The following is a 19771-nucleotide window of genomic DNA, read 5'->3' as shown; positions in this document are numbered from 1 at the left end:
CGAGTGAACCGGGCCAGCTACTCAATCGGGATCTCGATAATGCGCTGGGGAATGTTGCCTCATTAAAACCTTACCAGGAAAAACCCAGTGGGACAAAACCATGGTGAAAGAAAAAGAGTACAACACGCATTACTCCCCCTGATTGTAGCATCACTGCAGATCTCTAAGTCTATACATTCCTATCTGTTTGACGAGCTTCCGGTGTGTTGAAGTAGGCAATGATTTGGTGAAGAGGTCAGCTGAATTCTCACTGGATCGGACCTGCTGAACGCTGAGAGTGCCGTCCTTCTGCCAGTCTGAGGTTGAGAAGAACTTCGGTAGAATGTGCTTCGTCCGATCTCCTTTGATATATCCTTCCTTGAGCTGAGCTATGCATGCCGCGTTGTCTTCATACATCACCGTGGGCTGTGTGTCTTCGTCCATACCACAATCTCTGCGGATGTGCTGAGTCATGGAGCGCAGCCAGACGCATTCCCTACTAGCCTCATGAATGGCTAGGATTTCAGCATGGTTTGATGAAGTGGCAGTGAGTGTCTGCTTCATTGATCTCCAAGAGATGGCTGTTCCTCCATGCGTAAAAACGTAGCCAGTTTGAGACTTGGCAGTGTGCGGATCTGATAGATATCCTGCATCGGCGAAGCCGACTAACCCATCTTTATTTTGGTTAGTATAGAAGAGTCCTAAGTCTTGAGTACCTCGAAGGTATCTTAGGAGATATTTTATACCGTTCCAGTGCCTCTGAGTTGGGGATGAACTATATCGAGCGAGGAGGTTCACGGCGAAACATATGTCTGGTCTAGTGTGACTAGCCAGGTACATTAACGCTCCTACAGCACTGAGGTATGGCTTTTCAGGACCAAGGATTTCTTCATCATCCTTTTGGGACCAAGAGGGTCATCACTTAAGCTTCTAACTACCATTGGGCTGGTCAATGGGTGAGCTTGGTCCATATTAAATCGCTTGAGTACCTTTTCGATATAAGCTGATTGATGCACAAGGATTCCTCCTTTGATGTACTCAAGTTGTAATCCCAAACAGTACTTTGTTTTGCCTAGGTCTTTCATTTCGAATTCTGCTTTTAAGCAGTCGACTGTTTGGGAGATCTCACCAGATGTTCCGAGGATGTTTAGATCATCCACGTATACTGCTATGATTACAAATCCTTTGTTTGAGTACTTCTTGATGAAGATGCATGGACTGATGGGGTCATTTTTGTAGCCTTCTTTGATGAGGTAATCGCTGAGGCGGTTGTACCACATACGCCCACTTTGTTTCAGTCCATACAAGGATTTGTTCAGCCTGATGCAGTATTGATCTCGAGATGCATTTTTGTCTTTTAGTTCAATGCCATCTGGGAGTCTCATATATATTTCGTTGTCCAGGGGCCCATAGAGATATGCGGTTACAACATCCATTAACCGCAGATCAAGATTTTCTCTTATGGCCAGACTTATGAGGAATCGGAATGTTGTTGCATCCACCACTGGAGAATAAGTCTCCTCATAATCGATTCCGGGTCTCTGTGAGAATCCTTGTGCTACAAGCCGTGCTTTGTATCGAACGACTTCACCGAGTTCGTTCCTTTTGCGCACAAAGACCCATTTGTGGCCCACTGGCTTGATGTGTGATGGGGTCCGGATGATCGGACCGAACACGTTTCTGAGTTTGAGACTCTTTAACTCCACGTTTATGGCTTCTTTCCATTTTAGCCAATCTGTTCGATGTGTACACTGTGTTATTGACGTGGGTTCTAGATCCTCTTGCGTGAGCGCAACATCAAGTGCTACTTTGTATGCAAAGAGTGCATTTAAGTCGACTTCTTTTCGATTCCATTGTATTCCGGACATATTGTAATTGATGGAGATCTCATTGTTATCTTCTGAACCTGGAGATTCGGCGTCCCGAACTTCCATTGAGGGTTCATTAGATTGAGTCTCAGCCGCGGCTATGTCTGATATTGCAGGAATCCCGGTTTCGGTTATTGCACCTTTCTTTGATTTCCGAGGATTCTTATCTTTGGAACCGAGAGGTCTGCCCCGTTTGAGACGTGGTGCAGACTCTGTAGCAACTTGGGTCTGTCCCGTTGGGACAGCTATTCGTACTGGTGCATTACAAGCTGGGATGTACGATTTGGTTACTTTGGTCGGGTCAGCAAAGGAATCTGGCAATTGATTAGCTAGCTTTTGGTAATGAATAATCTTTTGGATCTCTGAATCACATTCTAGAGTCCGAGGATCTTGCCAATTTAATGATGTTTGATTCCATGAAAGATCTTTGACCAGCTTGTTTGTCTCACCACCTAAAGAGGGATATACCGATTCATCGAATTGGCAATCCGCATATCTGGCCTTGAAGAGATCTCCAGTGGTTGGCTCGAGATATCTTATGATGGTGGGAGAGTCAAAACCAACATATATTCCCATCCTTCTTTGAGGTCCCATTTTGGTTCGATGTGGTGGAGCAATGGGTACATATACTGAACACCCAAATGTTTTGAGATGGGAGATGTCTGGCTCATGACCCAAGAGTAGTTGGGATGGGGAATATTTGTGTTCACTAGATGGCCAGATGCGTATGAGTTCAGCAGCATGTAATACTGCATGTCCCCATGCTGAGGCCGGGAGCTTTGATCTCATGAGTAATGGTCGGGCTATCCATTGAATGCGTTTAATGAATGATTCAGCCAATCCATTTTGAGTATGGACATGTGCTACAGGATGTTCCACGGTTACCCCCATGGCCATACAGTAGTCATTAAACGCTTGTGAGGTAAATTCACCAGCATTGTCAAGGCGGATAGTCTTTAGTGGGAAGTCAGGGAAATGGGCCCGCAATTTGATGATTTGGGCCAAGAACCTAGCGAAGGCTTGGTTCCGAGAGGACAAGAGACAAACATATGACCAACGGGTCGATGCGTCTATAAGGACCATGAAGTACCGGAATGGTCCGGAAGATGGATGTATAGGTCCACAGATATCGCCCTGGATTCTTTCTAGGAAATGAAGTGTTTGTTTAAAGATTTTAACTGGTGAAGGCCGAGTGATCAATTTGCCTTGAGAACAAGCTGTGCACATGAGGTGTTGAGGATAAGCTCGGTTTTCTTTGAGGGTATGCCCTTGAGAGTTTTGAATTAGTTTACGCATCATATTTGCACCGGGATGACCGAGCCGGTCGTGCCAAATAGTATAATCAGTAAACCGGGCTTTGAGAGTGGTATTAGCTTCAATCATACTGACTTTAGCATGGTAAAGTCCAGTAGAGAGCGCGGGTATGGTTTCGAGGATTTGTTTATGGCCGTCTACGGTTTTAGTGACTAGGAGGGATTCTTTGTTCCCTTGACCTTGGGTTTCTATGTGGAAACCATTCTGTCTTATATCTTTGAAGCTCAGAAGATTTCTCTTCGAACTAGGAGAATATAGAGCATCTGGTATTTCAAGTTGTGTGCTATTTGATAGCAACACATAGGCATGGCCATATCCTTCGATAAGGTTTGAGGAACCCGCGATGGTGCTAATATTTGCGGTTTGATAGGTTAGGTTTATGAAGTAACTTTTGTTTCTTAAGATAGTGTGGCTGGATCCACTATCTACGACTATGGTTTCCATTTGCTGGTGTGCTTTTCCACCTTTGGATTTCTGACAGGCTAATGAAACTGGGAGCTAATAGACCTCAGTTAGCCGCTACAAATTCCAAGGATTGATCACCAAAACTGGAGAAGCTGCTGGTTGAAGAAGGAAAAACTCGGATCTGGTTTTTTTTTTTTTTTTTTTTTCGGTTGATCGTCGTGTACTGTAAGTGTGCGTGAGGGCGCGTCCGACGTTGGATCGACAAACGGTTTTCACCAGTAGATTCGTCTCGTCGAGGGCTTCGATTTGATATGTAGATCGTCTTCTGGTTCCTCACGGTTTGGAAGATATGCGTCTTTTAAGTTTCGACTTGCTTTTAGGGTTTTGGTGGTGGCCGGATTTATTAAGGTTTTTCGTTCAGAGAGTCTTATCGTGCTGATAAGAGTCCATATATGATATGTGTTACAACAATACATACTTTTTTAAATTAAAAAAAATTAGAATCAATAATATATATAACCAAAAAATTCAAAATATAAAATTAAGAAAGTTAACAAATATTATATTAATAAGATTTACAAGAATAAAAAATATGAGAATCGAATAACAAATAAATATTTATCTCTGATATTCAACGTATATTTTTAAGTGAACGATTACGTTTTTTATACAAAAATTAAAATAGTAGTTTTTTAATTATTTTTTATTAATCATATATATTATTATTTGAATATTTCATTATTTTTTAGTAATATTTTTAACATCAATTATTTGCAAGTGATTGAAATATTTGACATCAATTATTATAACTGTTACAAATACTAACATTAATTATATCAATTGATGCAAAATTTGACATCATTTTTTATAACTGGCATAAATTAACATCAATTACTTTTAAAACTAATGTAAATTATTTGCATCACCACTTTCAGAGTCATTTTTTTAAATGATGCAAATGTGTTTAGCATCATTTATAAGTAATACAAATAAATAAAATAAATGATGTATAACAAGCTTTTTTTTTGTTGTGTGGGATAGACACAACCAGGTCGATCACTGAGATCTCCACATGCGTACAATACTCTGAGCCATTGATGCAGTTAATGGCCTCATTACCAAGTGATGAGAAAGTTGTGCTTGTTGGTCATAGCTTTGGTGGCTTGAGCTTAGCCATAGTCATGGATAAGTTTCCTGAAACGATCTCGGTCTCCGTCTTTTTGAGTGCTTTCATGCCCGATACAAAACACTCACCATCCTTTGTCTTGGACAAGGTATCTCGTTTTTTTGCTTTTTTTTTTTTATAAATTTTTGATGATGTATGTATCAAGAAAAAGGCTCCTGATCATGAACGTGTCTTTCTTTAGCGACCAATAGTTAATTTATTTTTTAAAAATCCAAAATACCCGAAATCCAAAAGAAAATTAGTCAAAAATACTTTATTTATTTAAAATAGGTTTTGTTGAGCTGAACTGTTAAAGTTTAAACTGTTAAAACATGTAGTGTCCAATATTAGTCCGAGGATATATCTAAAAACGAACCTAAAACAATAAGGAAGATTGCTTATAATATATCTAATTATTATTTTTTTGTCAGCAACATTCATTATAGTTCGTTTGAATTTGGGTGATAGCATAACAACGACACTAATACAGTAATACTAACCACTAATTAAGCTATATAAATCCTCGTATATCTAGAACATATTTGGAAAGTTATGTTTGAAACCTTTTGGATTATATACAGTGGCAGAAAAAAAATTAGTTGGGGTATAATTTAATAATAATAAAAAAATTTAGTTGGGGGTAATTTTATATTTTTACCACTAAATTTCAAATATATTAATTAAATTTATCTAAATTATTTAAAAAAAATTAAAAAACAGTAGGGGACAAGTGATCCCATCAGACATTAACCACATCCACCCTTAATTATATATACAGTATATCTTAATTTCTCTATAGAACGACCTAGTTCTATAGAGACATGTTATTTATAGAATGACCTAGTTTTATGACGTATAATATTTAGATTTATATGCTAATTCAAAGCCAATATATTTTTCTAACCGATCATAGTTCTCTAAAAGATTTTGGATTGGATAGTGGCAACCCAAAAAATTTGTTACTGCATATCTAAAAAATTCACGAAGATATTGAGAAAATGATATAAGAATTTCCTTTTTGGAGTCTTTCGGTTAATTTTAACATCGTTTTCTTATTTTGGAATCTATCTACTATCATAATTTTTGTGGTCTGTATATAACCATGCATAGTTCATGTATTGCCAATCTAACTTCTACGTGGGGTCCAAAGAAATTGTTTTTTTCCTTTTTATCGTCTCAACACAAACGTCCAATAATATTTCTATGTCTAAGCAAAATCAAATCTTAGTCGTATTGTCAGAGTTTTCCCACCGTAGGATTTGATAAATTTTCTATGTTTAATTGTATAAAATACGAAAGATAAAACTGAATTTTAATGTTTTTTTTTTAATTACGTAAAAGTTTGGAAGCAACATGGCACCAGAGGCATGGATGGGCACCGAATTCGAACCATACGGCTCAGACAGTTCTGGGCTTAGTATGTTCTTTAGCCATGAGTTCATGAAGCTAGGTCTCTATCAGCTTTCTGCAGTTGAGGTAATTTCATTTATCATTATACATTTTAAAACTTATCGTATACTTATATTTTAATTTTTCTACGTTAAAAATCCGAAACAATATTGCTTTTAAGGTCATTGTAGTGATTATCTTTAAACATATCTTTCTTGACTTTTCGTAGTTTTGTAATTATTGAGCCAGAAGAATTCAAAAATATATTGTCTTCAATTCAAAATGATATACACACAGTGGTGGATCTAGAAAAAAGTTTAGTTAGAGACATAAATTATTAGTAGGAGGCACTTTTTTTTACCACTATATTAAATTTATTTTTAATTAAATTTGCCTAAATATTAAAAAAAAAGAATGGGAGCACTGGACCTCACTCCTACTTCACTTGCTCCACCCCTGTATACACACATATATATATATATATGAGTTTTAATTTTTTTATTAAAATTGTTGATATAGATTTTATCATAGATTATAAGATTTTTTTCCATATTTTAAAACAGTTTACATTAACTGATATAAAAGTATATTTAATAGAAAACGTAATGGATTATACCAAACATAAAAAACACATGTAAACCGGATCCGGAGTTTCCTCTTTATTTTTTAATTCTTATTTATTTATTGATTTAGGATCTGGAACTGGGATTGCTTTTAAAGAGACCTGGATCCTTATTTATGAACGACTTATCAAAGATGAAGAACTTCTCAGATGAAGGGTATGGATGTGTTCCTCGAGCTTACATAGTGTGCAAAGAGGATAGAGCCATTCCAGAAGAATTTCAAAAATGGATGATCAATAATTATCCGGCGAATTTATTGAAAGAGATGGAACAGACTGATCATATGCCAATGTTATGCAAGCCTCAGCAACTCTGTGATCACTTCATCGAAATCGCCTACAAATTCGATTAAACAATCTTGATAAAAATGTACTGGATTGGATACAAATAAGAGTTTGTTGCAAATGGATTATAATGTATCTTGTTAATTTTTCAGTTACTTTTTATGTTATAAACACTACAAAAAATAGGATCGAGAAGAAAAAAGCTTTTTTATGATTCTTAATCACGAAATTACATCAGATAAACTAATATTTTTAATCAGAGTATCATTAGAAGATTCTAATCTTCAAAATCTTTGTATCCATGGCCACTTCTAATAGTTAAGAGACCTAAATCATTTTTTATGGAAAACTGTTTCGAGTTCACCGGGAGTTACCTCAAGGTTAATTCATAGAGGATTCAATAGGGATAGTACCTGAATGAGGTGTGGTGCTGAGGAGGAAAGGATTAGCCACGTATCTTTTTTAAATGTCTACCCTCACTTCAAACATGAGCTTTAGTACCGATCTTGTTCATACAAGATAGTTTTCCAACATTTCAATATATAAAAATCTATGGACCACCTTTTTTGGAGAATCCTAAATAGGAAAATTTTTAATAGTTACATAGGTGATCCCTAAATGTTGTGGGTTATTTGGAAAGTTAGGAATCAAATGGCATTCCAAAAGGCTCAGTATGAACCCTCAAATGTTATAAATTATGCAATCAGTGAATACATGACATGAAATGATTCACAAGAAACTCTTGTACGATAAAAGTAAACGATAAGTACTCTCAAATGTCAGATTGATTATTCGTGGAAAGATTCACAAGGTTAGATTTGTTTACACGCAAATGATACGATAATGCTTGAGGAGTTAATTTTCAAAAACCGATGGTAACATGATATGGGCCAATGAAAAATACTTTCACCCAAAAAATAGTTTGTCAAGCCGTCAAGATAGATTGTGTGAAGTAGTGTCAATCATCCAATTTTCGCGGAAGATTAGTTTGCTTTGAGATAGTTTCTTTAAGGTTTTGATTGGTAACTTTGCGGAATGGCGGAATTGCGGAAAAAATATTGTGGAATAGATTAAGCGACTTATAAGTCGCTTTTCTGCGGAATGATTTTTTCTTTGTATTTTTGTTAAGCAAAAACGCAGTCTGCGTTTTTGTGTGTATTTTTTCATTACGCAGATTTTTGTTGATTGGCAAAAAATCTGCGGAATTGTGTTTAAAAACGCAATTCCGCCATTCCGCAGGTTACCAATCAGAGCCTAAAATTTAAAAAATTCTCTATGTAATTCTTGTTTTTCAGACTGACATAATATTTAGTTTGTTCTTCCTTAATATTTTGGATGTTCTTTTGTAAATACGTTTTCATTTAATCGGACCACTAATCAAGCAGTTAAAATTCAATAACATTGAGAACGAAAAATTTAAAGACTAACGAGGTTGAAAAAAACAAATTAATAATGTCACTGAAGAAAAAAAAAAAGAACAAGACAAAGACTCCTAAGGAAGAAGGGAGTTGCAGGCACGGAAGATATTGTGCCTATGCTAGTTGAATTAACAGAAGGAAATTTGTGGTATTTGAATTATTGATTTGAATTAACTAATTGACGACTGTGGCTATTATGCTAGGGACGGATCTGTTTTTTTTCTTTCTGAAAATCATTATATATTTCGAAAGATATTTCTCTGTCACATATGTAAATAACTAATCATAATAAATTTAATTACATTATCAATTTTTTTGATGACTAGACTGGGTTTTTTTATTTTTATTTTTTATAGATGTAAGATTGTTTACTTAAAATTTTCAAAATATGTTGCACAAAAACTTTATATTCCATCAAAACTTTAATCTCGGTTAGGTCATCTCTATTGTTTCACAATATCACAAAACTCAGTAACAAAAAATCTGTAGTCCTAGTTAAACGTAAGAATTTTTTTTATAATTTTTTTCCGCGCATATAGAAATATACTTGTATTATGTCACTGTCAGACTACAACTCGTGAGCAAGTGCTAGCATTATCAGTTTTATTTTGGGTTTAGCATTATCAACTCGTGAGCAAGTATACTTTTTTTTTTTTGGGTTTTACGAAAAGGACATTTTATATTACAATTTAAAACGTGTCTTATGCACATAAGGTATTATTCTTTTTTTTTGTTAAACATCACATAAGGTACTGTTCTTTTTCTTCGAAATGTACTGTTTCTAGCAAAACAAAGTCCAGAAATTACAATTTGAAAGTACTGCTGGACAGAGGAAAGCGACATTTTCGAATTAATTTGTTTTTTAATACAAATTTTCTCTATTTATACGATGTGTGTTCGGTGTGAAGAGTAGGAAAATATAAAAAATCAAAAAGTTAGAGAAAAAAAAATGAGTGAAGAGAATAAGAAGCAGCACTTTGTTCTAGTACATGGTGCATGCCATGGTGCGTGGTGCTGGTACAAGGTTAAACCGCTGCTGGAGGCTTCAGGCCACCTGGTAACCGCCTTAGACCTAGCTGCTTCGGGTATAGACACAACCAGGTCGATCACTGAGATCTCCTCATGCGAACAATACTCTGAGCCATTGATGCAGCTAATGGCCTCATTACCAGTTGATGAAAAGGTTGTGCTCGTTGGTCACAGCTTTGGAGGATTGAATTTAGCCATGGCCATGGATAAGTTCCCTGACAAAATCTCTGTCTCAGTCTTCGTGACTGCTTTCATGCCCGATACCAAACACTCGCCTTCGTTCGTCATGGATAAGGTATCTCATTTTTAAGGAGCAATATATTTTTTTTGGATTTTCGTGAATTGAAGCTTATACTAAAATAATTATAGTATAGCATGCTCTAGACCAAGAAATCGATATCTATATATGAAAGTAATTAATTCTCCAGAGGACTGACTTTTAGAACTAATGGGCTCTTCTACTTTTTTAGATTTATATAACAAGATAGGCCATTAGCTTCTTCTTTATGTTAGATTTATCTTGTCTTCATCTCAGAAATAAAACTATAAGATAGACAACTATAAAATGGGAAGATCGTTCAGCGGATCAATCTAGGCATCTAGCTCTTATATTATTTTTAGAAATATGGGTTTTCAACGTAGATCGGATTTTGTTATATATTGTATGTTAGATTTATCTTTATTTTGATGCGAGACATTCTAACACTTAAAAGTTACAAATTTATTACTTTTGTTCTTTGGAACAATTACTTTATGTCAAGGGCAAATTCAGAAGATTTTTTGATGGGTACACTAATATTAAATAGAATATTTTAAAAATATAATGTCATATCAATTAGGAGTTTTAACCAAAAGAGTTTGATTAACATAAATGGGCTTAAAAGTTTAGGTTACTTTTATTTTCTTAAATGAGCGAAGTTGTTTTCATCTTGTTAAATAGATTTATCTATTTTTTCTTTTGGTTTTTAACTAATTTTATAATGGGTGCAAGTTCTTCTAAATTATTATAGGTGCACACAAAAAATTAATTAAAATAATACATGAGTTTAAAAAGAAAATGATGGGTGCATGTGCACGGTGCACCCCCCTTAATCCATCTAGCTTCTCCCCTGTTTACCGCTGTGAAAGCTATAAATTCTTTTTCTTTCTAAAATAAAGACACATTACACAAGCCAAAAATCAACATGCTAAATTCTCTTTATTTTTATTATTATTTTCTTAACATGATAAATTCTACGGCCATTATTTAATACCTATAACTCTAAAATTCATAGTCTTAAATTCTTAATCAGTCATCTAAGATGGCTCATAAAAATCTTGAGTTTATAGACGGGGAAAAAAACTTCTTTTAAACAAACGATATACATAGATTTCCACTTATAGACTCTTTATTATTTGTGGTTTAAACTCCAATTTTTGGATTCTCAATAATTTTGTGGTGTATATGCTATAACCATAGATCATGCTTTGACAACATCTAACGTCTATGTTGGTAGAATGAGTTCAGTTTTACCTGCGGGTCCTGCCTCAACGGGAGACGAGCTAAGCGACCGCTTAGGACCACCAACTTTTTAAGTTTTTAATGGCCACATATTGTATTTTCGATTAAATAGTTTATAGGTTTCAAAATGTAAATATTATGTTTAATTTTAAGAAATTGTTTTCCATTATAAAAAAAATTGTTTGCATCACTTAATATCTATCCAAGAACTGCAAAATAAAGTTTTTATCATGAAAACTTTAGTTTACAAAAGATCACTTTTTTTTTGTTTTTGACTCGGACCACCATATTTGTTAGACGGGGCTGTTTACATGTTTTATTAAAAGTCAAAGTAGCGTACTTCCGTAGTTGTATTTAACTCGAAAATTTAACTCTTAACCACGTAGGAGTTTGGAGGGGACAAGCCACTAGAAATATGGTTAGGCACCGAGTTCGAACCATACGGCTCAGACAGATCAGGTGTGTCAATGTTCTTCAGCAATGAGTTCATGAAGCAAGCTCTCTACCAACTTTCTCCTATTGAGGTAATTTCATTTATCATCATCATCCATCATCATGATGAATTGAGAATAGTTAATTACTCATGGATATGGTAATCTTGATTAAGGATCTTGAGCTTGGATTGCTTCTAAAGAGGCCCGGATCATTGTTCATCAACGAATTATCAAGGGTAAAAAACTTTTCAGACAAAGGGTATGGATCTGTTCCTCGTGCTTACATTGTGTGCAAAAGGGACAAAATCATTAAAGAAGAACATCAACGATGGATGATCGATAATTTTCCGGCTGATTTAGTGAAAGAGATGGACGAGACAGATCATATGCCAATGTTCTGCAAGCCTCAACTACTGAGTGATCATCTCTTGGAAATCGCAGACAAATTCGCTTAAATTTATCTTTTAATGAAAAATGTATTTGAATACAAATAAGTGTTTTTTTTTTTTTGCAAATGGTTCTTTCTTAACTTTCAAACTTTTGCTTTTCTATGGTTGAAATAAGAAAAATAACAGTCAAAGTAGTGTTGGTTTCGCATTCTCTTGATCTTATAGAACGACTAAAAACTAACAGTCAATGTACAAAGAGTATATGTTGATCATCTATATAAGTGTTGAATCAAGATGCTAAAAGTAAAGAAGGCAATGGAGAAGAACCAGAAGCGGTTTGTGCTTGTCCATGGGCTCTGCCACGGAGCTTGGACTTGGTACAAAGTGAAAACGCAGCTCGAGGCTGCAGGGCACTGTGTGATCGCAGTGGATCTAGCTGCGTCGGATATAAACATGACCAGATTGGAAGAGATTCAGACTTTGAAGGATTACTCCAAACCGTTGCTTGAGTTTCTGAGCTCGCTTTGCTCAGACGACGAAAAGGTGATCCTTGTTGCCTATAGCATGGGAGGAATACCCGCTGCTCTTGCTGCCGAAATATTCCCATGGAAAATCTCTGCTATTGTCTTCTTGGCAGTTTTCATGCCTGACAATCTAATCTCTTTGTCTTCTTGACAATCCAACCTCTGCTTCAATCTTCTGTTGATTGTTGTTGTGGCGTTTTAGGATCTTGTATTGGCGAAAATGTTGGTGAGGTTAAACCCCTTATTTACAAACAGTCTAGCAGGGATGATAAGCTTCAGTAAGGAAGGATAGAGATCCATCACGCGTATATATATAATCTGCAGAGAGGATCTTGTGACACCTGAAGATGACCAGCGTTGGATGATCAGGAACTTTGCAACAAAAGTAATTGAGATTAAAGATGCAGATCATATGGCAATGTTATCCAAGCCTCCAGAACTTTGTGTTCTTCTCTTAAAAATTGCGGATAAATATGCCTAGCTAAACCTGAGCTCGTCACCACAAGGTCCACAATAATAAGTCATAGTATTTATATAAGAATTGGTTATATAAATAATATCTTCTGAGAGAATTGTATTGCATTTATAGCGGTTTAGTGTTTGTCCATGGCATCATTTATGCCAACATGTTCCTACCAAAGTAATACACAGAGATTACATCATTAAAACTAATTGGAGAGTATTTTCTATATGCAACAAACCTGAACATTGAATAAAAGAGAAAACAGAATGATTCATTACACATACTAACATTGATTTTATCATGTAAAGAGTCTAAGTTACAGTCTAAAATTGATCTCTTTCTCAGAAATTTAAAGTCATTCTTACACGTGTCTTTTACCTTACTTGAGAAAGATATAAAGGGAAAGCACACAAACATAGTCGTAATGGAATCTCTTTCTCCAGAATTGACAGTCTTTTAGCCGTGTGGATCTCTACTTCCTCTTTCTCTCTCACACTATTAAGCAGAAAAGTCTCTTGAGTGTTAAAAAAATCAAAAGAAGAAGATGACAATATTAGCATCTAGAGCTTTGTCAGTTTATAAACAAGAAGAACTAATTTAAAGTGAATGCAAAAGAAGGATTTTTGATTTAAATGGAAACTAACCAGCTATATAAGTTTTTGTACCAAGATGCAGAAAGTAAAGAAGGTAATGGAGAAAAAGAACCAGAAGCAGTTCGTGCTCATACATGGGCTCTGCCACGGCGCATGGACTTGGTACAAAGTGAAAACGCAGCTAGAGGCTGAGGGTCACCGTGTGACAGCAGTGGATTTGGTTGCATCAGGTATAAACATGACCAAACTGGAAGAGATTCAGACATTGATTGAATACACCAAACCGTTGCTTGATGTTCTGAGCTCGCACGGCTCGGATGACGAAAAGGTGATTCTTGTGGCTCATAGCATGGGAGGAATACCCGCTGCTCTTGCTTCTGACATCTTCCCTCGTAAGATCGCTGCTATTGTCTTCGTGACATCTTTCATGCCCGACACAAAAAACCCACCTGCTTACGTTTACGAAAAGGTACATAATAACAACAGTTGCACAGTATGATCCCTTCTGAATCAAAGATGTAAATTGCTAAAACTTAGAATTATAAGAACTGCTTTTCTTATTGATTTGGAAACTCTCTCAAAACCAAACTTCTTATCTAAGTCTTATGGAACAACTCTCCAAAGCACTTCTTTATATAGAACTTAGCTACTCCTAATTCTATAAGATATAGGATTTATAAACCTTATCTAGACATTAAATAATATTTAAAACTTATTAAATAAATCCATCATTATCTTTTAAGCAACTCCTTAAGAGATAACTTGATCCTCAAGTTTGAATTATCCAACATTCTTCCCCTTAATTCCAACTTGAATTTCGGGTAGAATGATGTCTTCAACTCCAAGCAAGCTTCTCATCTCTTTGAACTTCAGCCTTGCCAAAGCCTTAGTGAGTATGTCCGCCTTCTGTTCTGTGCCTGGAACATGCTCCACCTCAATCTGACCATTCTCTACACATTCTCGGATGAAATAATATCTAGAGAGGATGTGTTTGCTTCTCCCATGAAAGACAGGGTTCTTGGTTAATGCTATGGCCGATTAGTTGTCTATTCTAAGCACAACCTTTTCATTGTTTATACTTAGAATCTATTTCAACAATTCTTGAATCCATATTGCTTGTTTTGCTGCCTCTGTGCCTGCCATGAACTCTGCTTCACATGAAGATAAGGCGACGGTGGAAAGCTTCTGAGAGGTCCAAGTGACCGGTGATGAGCCTAGGTAGAATACATGTCCGCATGTTGATATATCATGGTTTTTATGGTTTTTAACCATGGTATAAGTCCTATTTATAGAGTTTTTTAGTGTCTTTCGAGTCTTTTGGAGTCTTTTCAGGTCATAGGTACGTTTGGAGCTTAACTGGAGACTTTGGAGCACTTTGGAGCTTAATCAGGATCAAATTCGTCAAGAATGGATTTTGTGCTTTAGTGACGCTCGACACCATGGAGAGTGACGCTCGACACTTGTCAGAGAAATAAGGAAAAGGCAATTTTTGTTTCCTATTTGAAGAAGGAGTTGGGCCCAAACGTTTTCAAGGAAGCCCAAGACGTGTCTTAGAGATATATTTAGGATTTTTATTCCCTTTTTACGATAACCTTAGATTTTTGAGAGAGAGATACTCTGAGTTTTCGGCTTTTGCGATTTCTGAGCTTTGGGAGACAAGTCTGAACTCTATTTGTTTAGCGAGAAGATTTCGAACCCCTTTATCTATTTTGATTTAATCTATTGCTTTCTATTCATCATGTTTGTTGTTTCAATAATCATGTCTGAGTAGATCACCTGTTAGGTTTAGGGTTTAATTAGGGTTTTCTCTGAATGTTTGATTAACTTGCTAGTCAGGGTTCATATCTATTTGTTCTTCACCTTAGGTTGTTCTTAAAGCTAATTCTGGACTGGCCACCTAGAACTTAGATCTTAGGTTGCTTAATTGACACGGAAGTGTAATTGAATAACTGGAAAGAACCTAGGTTGAGCAAAGTATCTATTCGCTAAGGAATTTGGTTTAGATGCTTTGTGAACATATCGAACTTGTGCATTAAGGCTGGTTTAAATCTGTAGGATTTGCAAAGGGATTTGGGATTCTAGGATTTTAACTTAGATAATTCTCACAACGGAAGTTGGTTAATTATAATTCTGTGTTTCGAGTTCAAGAACTGTGCTTAAACCTGAACCCTGATCAGTTAAGTTGATCTGCATTCATCGATCTCCTGAAAATCACCCTAAGCCTAATCTCCATCCATCTGAATCTTACAAACCGTTTTCATTGCTGCTTTATTTATTTCTGTCGCATTGTTATTTGTTTCACATATTTTGGCTTAGCGTAACTCCATCTACATAAGGTTTATTGAGTGATCTCTTGTCTCTGTGGTTCGACCCCTAGATACTACAACTGCACATCTGTGCTCTTGCAGAGTAGCTTAGGGATTAAACTTTGAGCAGATCACATGTGCTCCTTCCATCATCAACATCGATATTGTGACTGCTGTCACTATATCCTATGATTTTGCTTGATCCATCTCTTCTGAAATGCAAGCCAAGACTTGTGGTTCCTCTTACATACCTTAGAATGCGCTTAATGGCTTGTCCATGACTCTCTCTTGGACTCTGCATATAGCGACTTAACACACCTACTGAAAAGGCCAAACCAGGTCTTGTATGAAGAAGATACCTTAGGCAACCTATTGTCCTCCTATATCGAGTAGCATCAATCTCTGTTTCATCTTCTGCTTTCGTGATCGTCAGGTTTGCTTCCATCGGTATATGAGATAGGTTGCAAGTTTCCATTTGTGTATCGATCAGTATTCCTTGAGCATATCCTTCCTGTTTTATCTTGATTCCATCTGCTCCTTGAATTACCTCAATACCGAGATAATATGTCAACTTTCCAAGATCTGACATCTCAAATCTGTTTGACATATCATTTTTAAACTGTTTTATGATCCTTTGTGAAGTCCCTGTCACAAATAAATCATCCACATAGATTACCACAATCAAAATGTCTTCCTTGTTCTTCTTAAGGTACACCGATGGCTCCTTTAGGCATTTTTTATAGTTCATTGCCTTAAGAATCTGATCTAGCTTGATGTTCCAAGCTCTAGGGGCTTGTCGAAGACCATATAAGGCTTTGTGAAGCTTGAAAACGTGATCCTCTTCTCCTCTCTTTACAAAACCCTCAGGTTGACTTACATAGACTGTTTCAAGTAGATCTCCATTTAAGAAAACTGTTTTGACGTCCAAGTGATTTATCTCCCATCCTTTTGTTGCGGCTAGGGCAATCAGAAGTCGTATAGTTTCGATTCTTGCTACAGGAGCAAAGACTTCTTCGAAGTCTATACCTTGTTTTTAAACATACCCTTTTGCCACAAGTCTGGCCTTATACTTGTTAACTGAACCATCTACATTCCTTTTAATCTTGTAGATCCACTTTAGTCCAATAAGCTTGATTCCCTTTGGTCTTCTAACGAGCTCCCATGTCTTATTTTTTTCGATTGAATCCAGTTCAGCCTTCATAGCATCAATCCAGTCTTGTAGATGTTTTGCCTCAAGAAAGTTTTCTGGTTCTACATCTACTGTGAGAAGTAGTCGTTCACCTTCTTGTTCTGCAAACATCACAAAGTCTTCTAAATACCCTGGTTTTCTTACGATTCTACCAGATCTTGTAGTTACTTGCTGAGGCTGTTCTTCTTGATTCATCCCTTGCTCTGTGTTTGCTTCTTCTACCACGTCGTTATCAATAGGATCCTGAAATTGTTCTAGGGAAGCTACAATATGAATGAACTTGTTTCTTGGAAGTCCTTTTAAGAACTTCTTCACCAACACAGATACATCGATGGTTTGTCCTAGTGAAGCTGATTTTGATGCTAGCCCCGAAATTTTTCCCAAGGAGTCATCGACTGAATCTGTGTCACTCATCTTCAACCTGTCGAATTCAGCCATAAGTGTCTGTTGTCTTGCTTCTCTTAGACGATCAGCTCCAAGGTGCCGCGACTTGATGCCATCCCAGACAGCTTTTGACATCGATGGTTCTTTGAGTTGTAAGATTAAGCTTTCGGGTATAGATTGGAACAATAATGCTATAGCAACATTATTCTTCTTTGCATCGGTTGATCCAGGATCGATTGTATCCCAAACTTCGTATACTCTAAGCATGACCTTCATTCGCATCGACCAAACCATATAGTTTGTCGACGTTAACATCGGACATTGGATCACTGAGGTTCCAATGTCTTTGGCTCGTGTTTGTGGTTGACCAACCTTGTCTCCCATTGTCACGTTCTCTTATTCTTTGTGATCGATATTTCTTAGCTTCAACTTAAGCTCTGATACCAATTCAAAGATGTAAATTGCTAAAACTTAGAATTATAAGAACTGCTTTTCTTATTGATTTGGAAACTCTCTCAAAACCAAAGTTCTTATCTAAGTCTTATGGAACAACTCTCCAAATGACTTCTTTATATAGAACTTAGCTACTCCTAATTCTATAAGATATAGGATTTATAAAACCTTATCTAGACATTAAATAATATCTAAACTTATAAATAAATCCATCATTATCTCTTAAGCAACTCCTTAAGAGATAACTTGATCCTCAAGTTTGAATTATCCAACACTGAAGTGTAAAATCTGTAGCAGTCCACAAGCAGTACCTCACAAGTGGAATGGTTGGACACAGTGTTTGGAATCTATGGGAGACCAGATCGTCCTCTAGAATTTGCTCTTGTGGGACCAAAGTTCATGGCCAAGAATGTGTATCAACTCTCTCCCCTTGAAGTATGACTCCATCCATGCTTACTAAAGTTGAAACCCAATTGGGATTGTGGTAATAACCTCAGTTCAATATTTTGTTGATTGTTCTTGTGGCGTGTTAGGATCTTGTGTTGGCGAAAATGTTGGTGAGGGTAAACCCGATAGTTACGAACAATCTGGCAGGGACAAGAAGCTTTAGCGAGGAAAGGTACGGATCCGTTACTCGTATATATATAGTATGCGGAGAGGATCTAACGGTACCTGAGGATTACCAGCGTTGGATGATTAGTAACTTTCCACCTAAAGAAGTAATGGAGATCAAAGATGCAGATCATATGGCAATGTTCTCCAAGCCGCAAGAACTATGTGCTCTTCTCTTGGAGATTGCGGATAAGTATGCTTAAAGTGAACCTGATATCTTCCACTACAATACTAAGCTAAATGTGAGAGATTTGGATGGACTATATTACATATGTATAATCAAATCATATGAATAAGAATATAGGAAGAGGATAACAACATTTCATTGTAGAATTATTAAAGATGCAGATCATATGCTCATAAACCTGCGTATAAGTAAGCAAAGATGTTAATGATCTGCTATATATGTATAGAAGCAGCTGTAAACACATATGAGATGAATAAGGAGAGAAACACAGCAAAAAAAAAAAAAAAAAAAACGTTGATTTCTGTAGTCATATTGAAGTCTATATTTAAACCAATTTCAGAGCATTTTCTATTTGTAACAAGTCTGAACATTGGATAAAGAAGAGACACAAAGCCTCTCTCTTTTCCATAACTTCCTCTACCATCACCAGAGGAGAGAACATACGATCCCAAGCCTCTTGTTGTTAATTTTTTTTGACAGTCCTTATTTCTTAATCAAGACATAGCAAAACGAAGCACAAAGATCCTAAAACTGTAAACCAATTACTGAAGAACAAGTAACACCAGAGCCAGAGTATTGAGGATTATTTAGAATAGTAAGGATGAATTTTTTACAATATTAGAAGGTGGTAAATTAATTGGTCCTTAAGATAATAAGGATGTAATTCTTACCATCACACTTAACAAAGAAACTGATATATCAAAAGATTTGGTGGTACTAAGCACCCGAGCAGCACCAGTCACCAATACCTTAAATATCAATGCACTCTGATTCTGGTGTTACTGTTTTTCAATGACCAGTTCACAATTTTAGAGTCTTTGTTCTTTTTTTTAACTCTTTTTATAGTAATAATTAAGAACACCCGAGGTTACCAGCGTTGGATGGTCAGAAATTTTGCTGTAAAAGAAGTAATGGAAATCAAAGATGTAAGATAATATGGCAATGTTTTACAACTACAAGTTATTGTACAAGAATTGAATTGTGTGGTATCTGGCTATGGCACTACTTTTCCCAAACCAGCTCTTATCAAAGTATCACACAGACATGCATAAGATAACATCATTGAAACAAATTAGGCGGAGAATTTTCTATGTGCAAAAAACCTCTTCTCGCGGTATGTCACATTTGACGAAGACACGTTCCTTTTTGCCACCAAACGGGTCCCGTTGTCTTCCTCTCCAACTGTCAGTCTGTCACGCCTGTACCACCTGCGATACCAAGACTTGTCCCTCTTCCAGTGCCTACACCACCACCAACGATGG

The 19771-nt window shown here is 36.3% G+C and overlaps 3 protein-coding genes and 1 pseudogene across 4 annotated transcripts; all 4 read left to right on the top strand.

Moving 5' to 3' along the window:
• Positions 1 to 4524: 4524 nt before the first annotated feature.
• On the top strand, positions 4525 to 7095 carry LOC18021895 (methylesterase 1). The gene is made up of 4 exons (XM_006404787.2): positions 4525 to 4528; positions 4584 to 4840; positions 6073 to 6207; positions 6814 to 7095. Exons 1-4 carry the CDS (start codon positions 4525 to 4527, stop codon positions 7093 to 7095), a joined length of 678 nt encoding a protein of 225 aa, XP_006404850.2.
• A 2239-nt stretch (positions 7096 to 9334) lies between these two features.
• LOC18021894 (methylesterase 2) lies at positions 9335 to 12006 on the top strand. The gene is made up of 3 exons (XM_006404786.2): positions 9335 to 9769; positions 11362 to 11499; positions 11583 to 12006. The coding sequence occupies exons 1-3, from the start codon at positions 9395 to 9397 to the stop codon at positions 11862 to 11864; spliced, it is 795 nt and encodes a 264-aa protein (XP_006404849.2). The 5' UTR covers positions 9335 to 9394; the 3' UTR covers positions 11865 to 12006.
• LOC18021893 lies at positions 11990 to 13259 on the top strand (annotated as a pseudogene).
• A 34-nt stretch (positions 13260 to 13293) lies between these two features.
• LOC18021891 (methylesterase 4) lies at positions 13294 to 18642 on the top strand. 2 transcript variants are annotated; one of them, XM_006404783.2, is made up of 3 exons: positions 13294 to 13847; positions 18005 to 18145; positions 18244 to 18642. In XM_006404783.2, the coding sequence occupies exons 1-3, from the start codon at positions 13455 to 13457 to the stop codon at positions 18523 to 18525; spliced, it is 816 nt and encodes a 271-aa protein (XP_006404846.2). In that variant the 5' UTR covers positions 13294 to 13454; the 3' UTR covers positions 18526 to 18642. The 2 variants fall into 2 exon arrangements, with proteins under 2 accessions (XP_006404846.2, XP_024013895.1); XM_024158127.1 differs by having other exon boundaries at positions 13302 to 13847; positions 18008 to 18145.
• Positions 18643 to 19771: the final 1129 nt, after the last annotated feature.

Source organism: Eutrema salsugineum, unplaced genomic scaffold, assembly GCF_000478725.1.
Source record: "Eutrema salsugineum unplaced genomic scaffold, Eutsalg1_0 scaffold_15, whole genome shotgun sequence".
NCBI lineage: Eukaryota > Viridiplantae > Streptophyta > Magnoliopsida > Brassicales > Brassicaceae > Eutrema > Eutrema salsugineum.
This window is presented reverse-complemented; position numbering and strand designations above follow the sequence as displayed.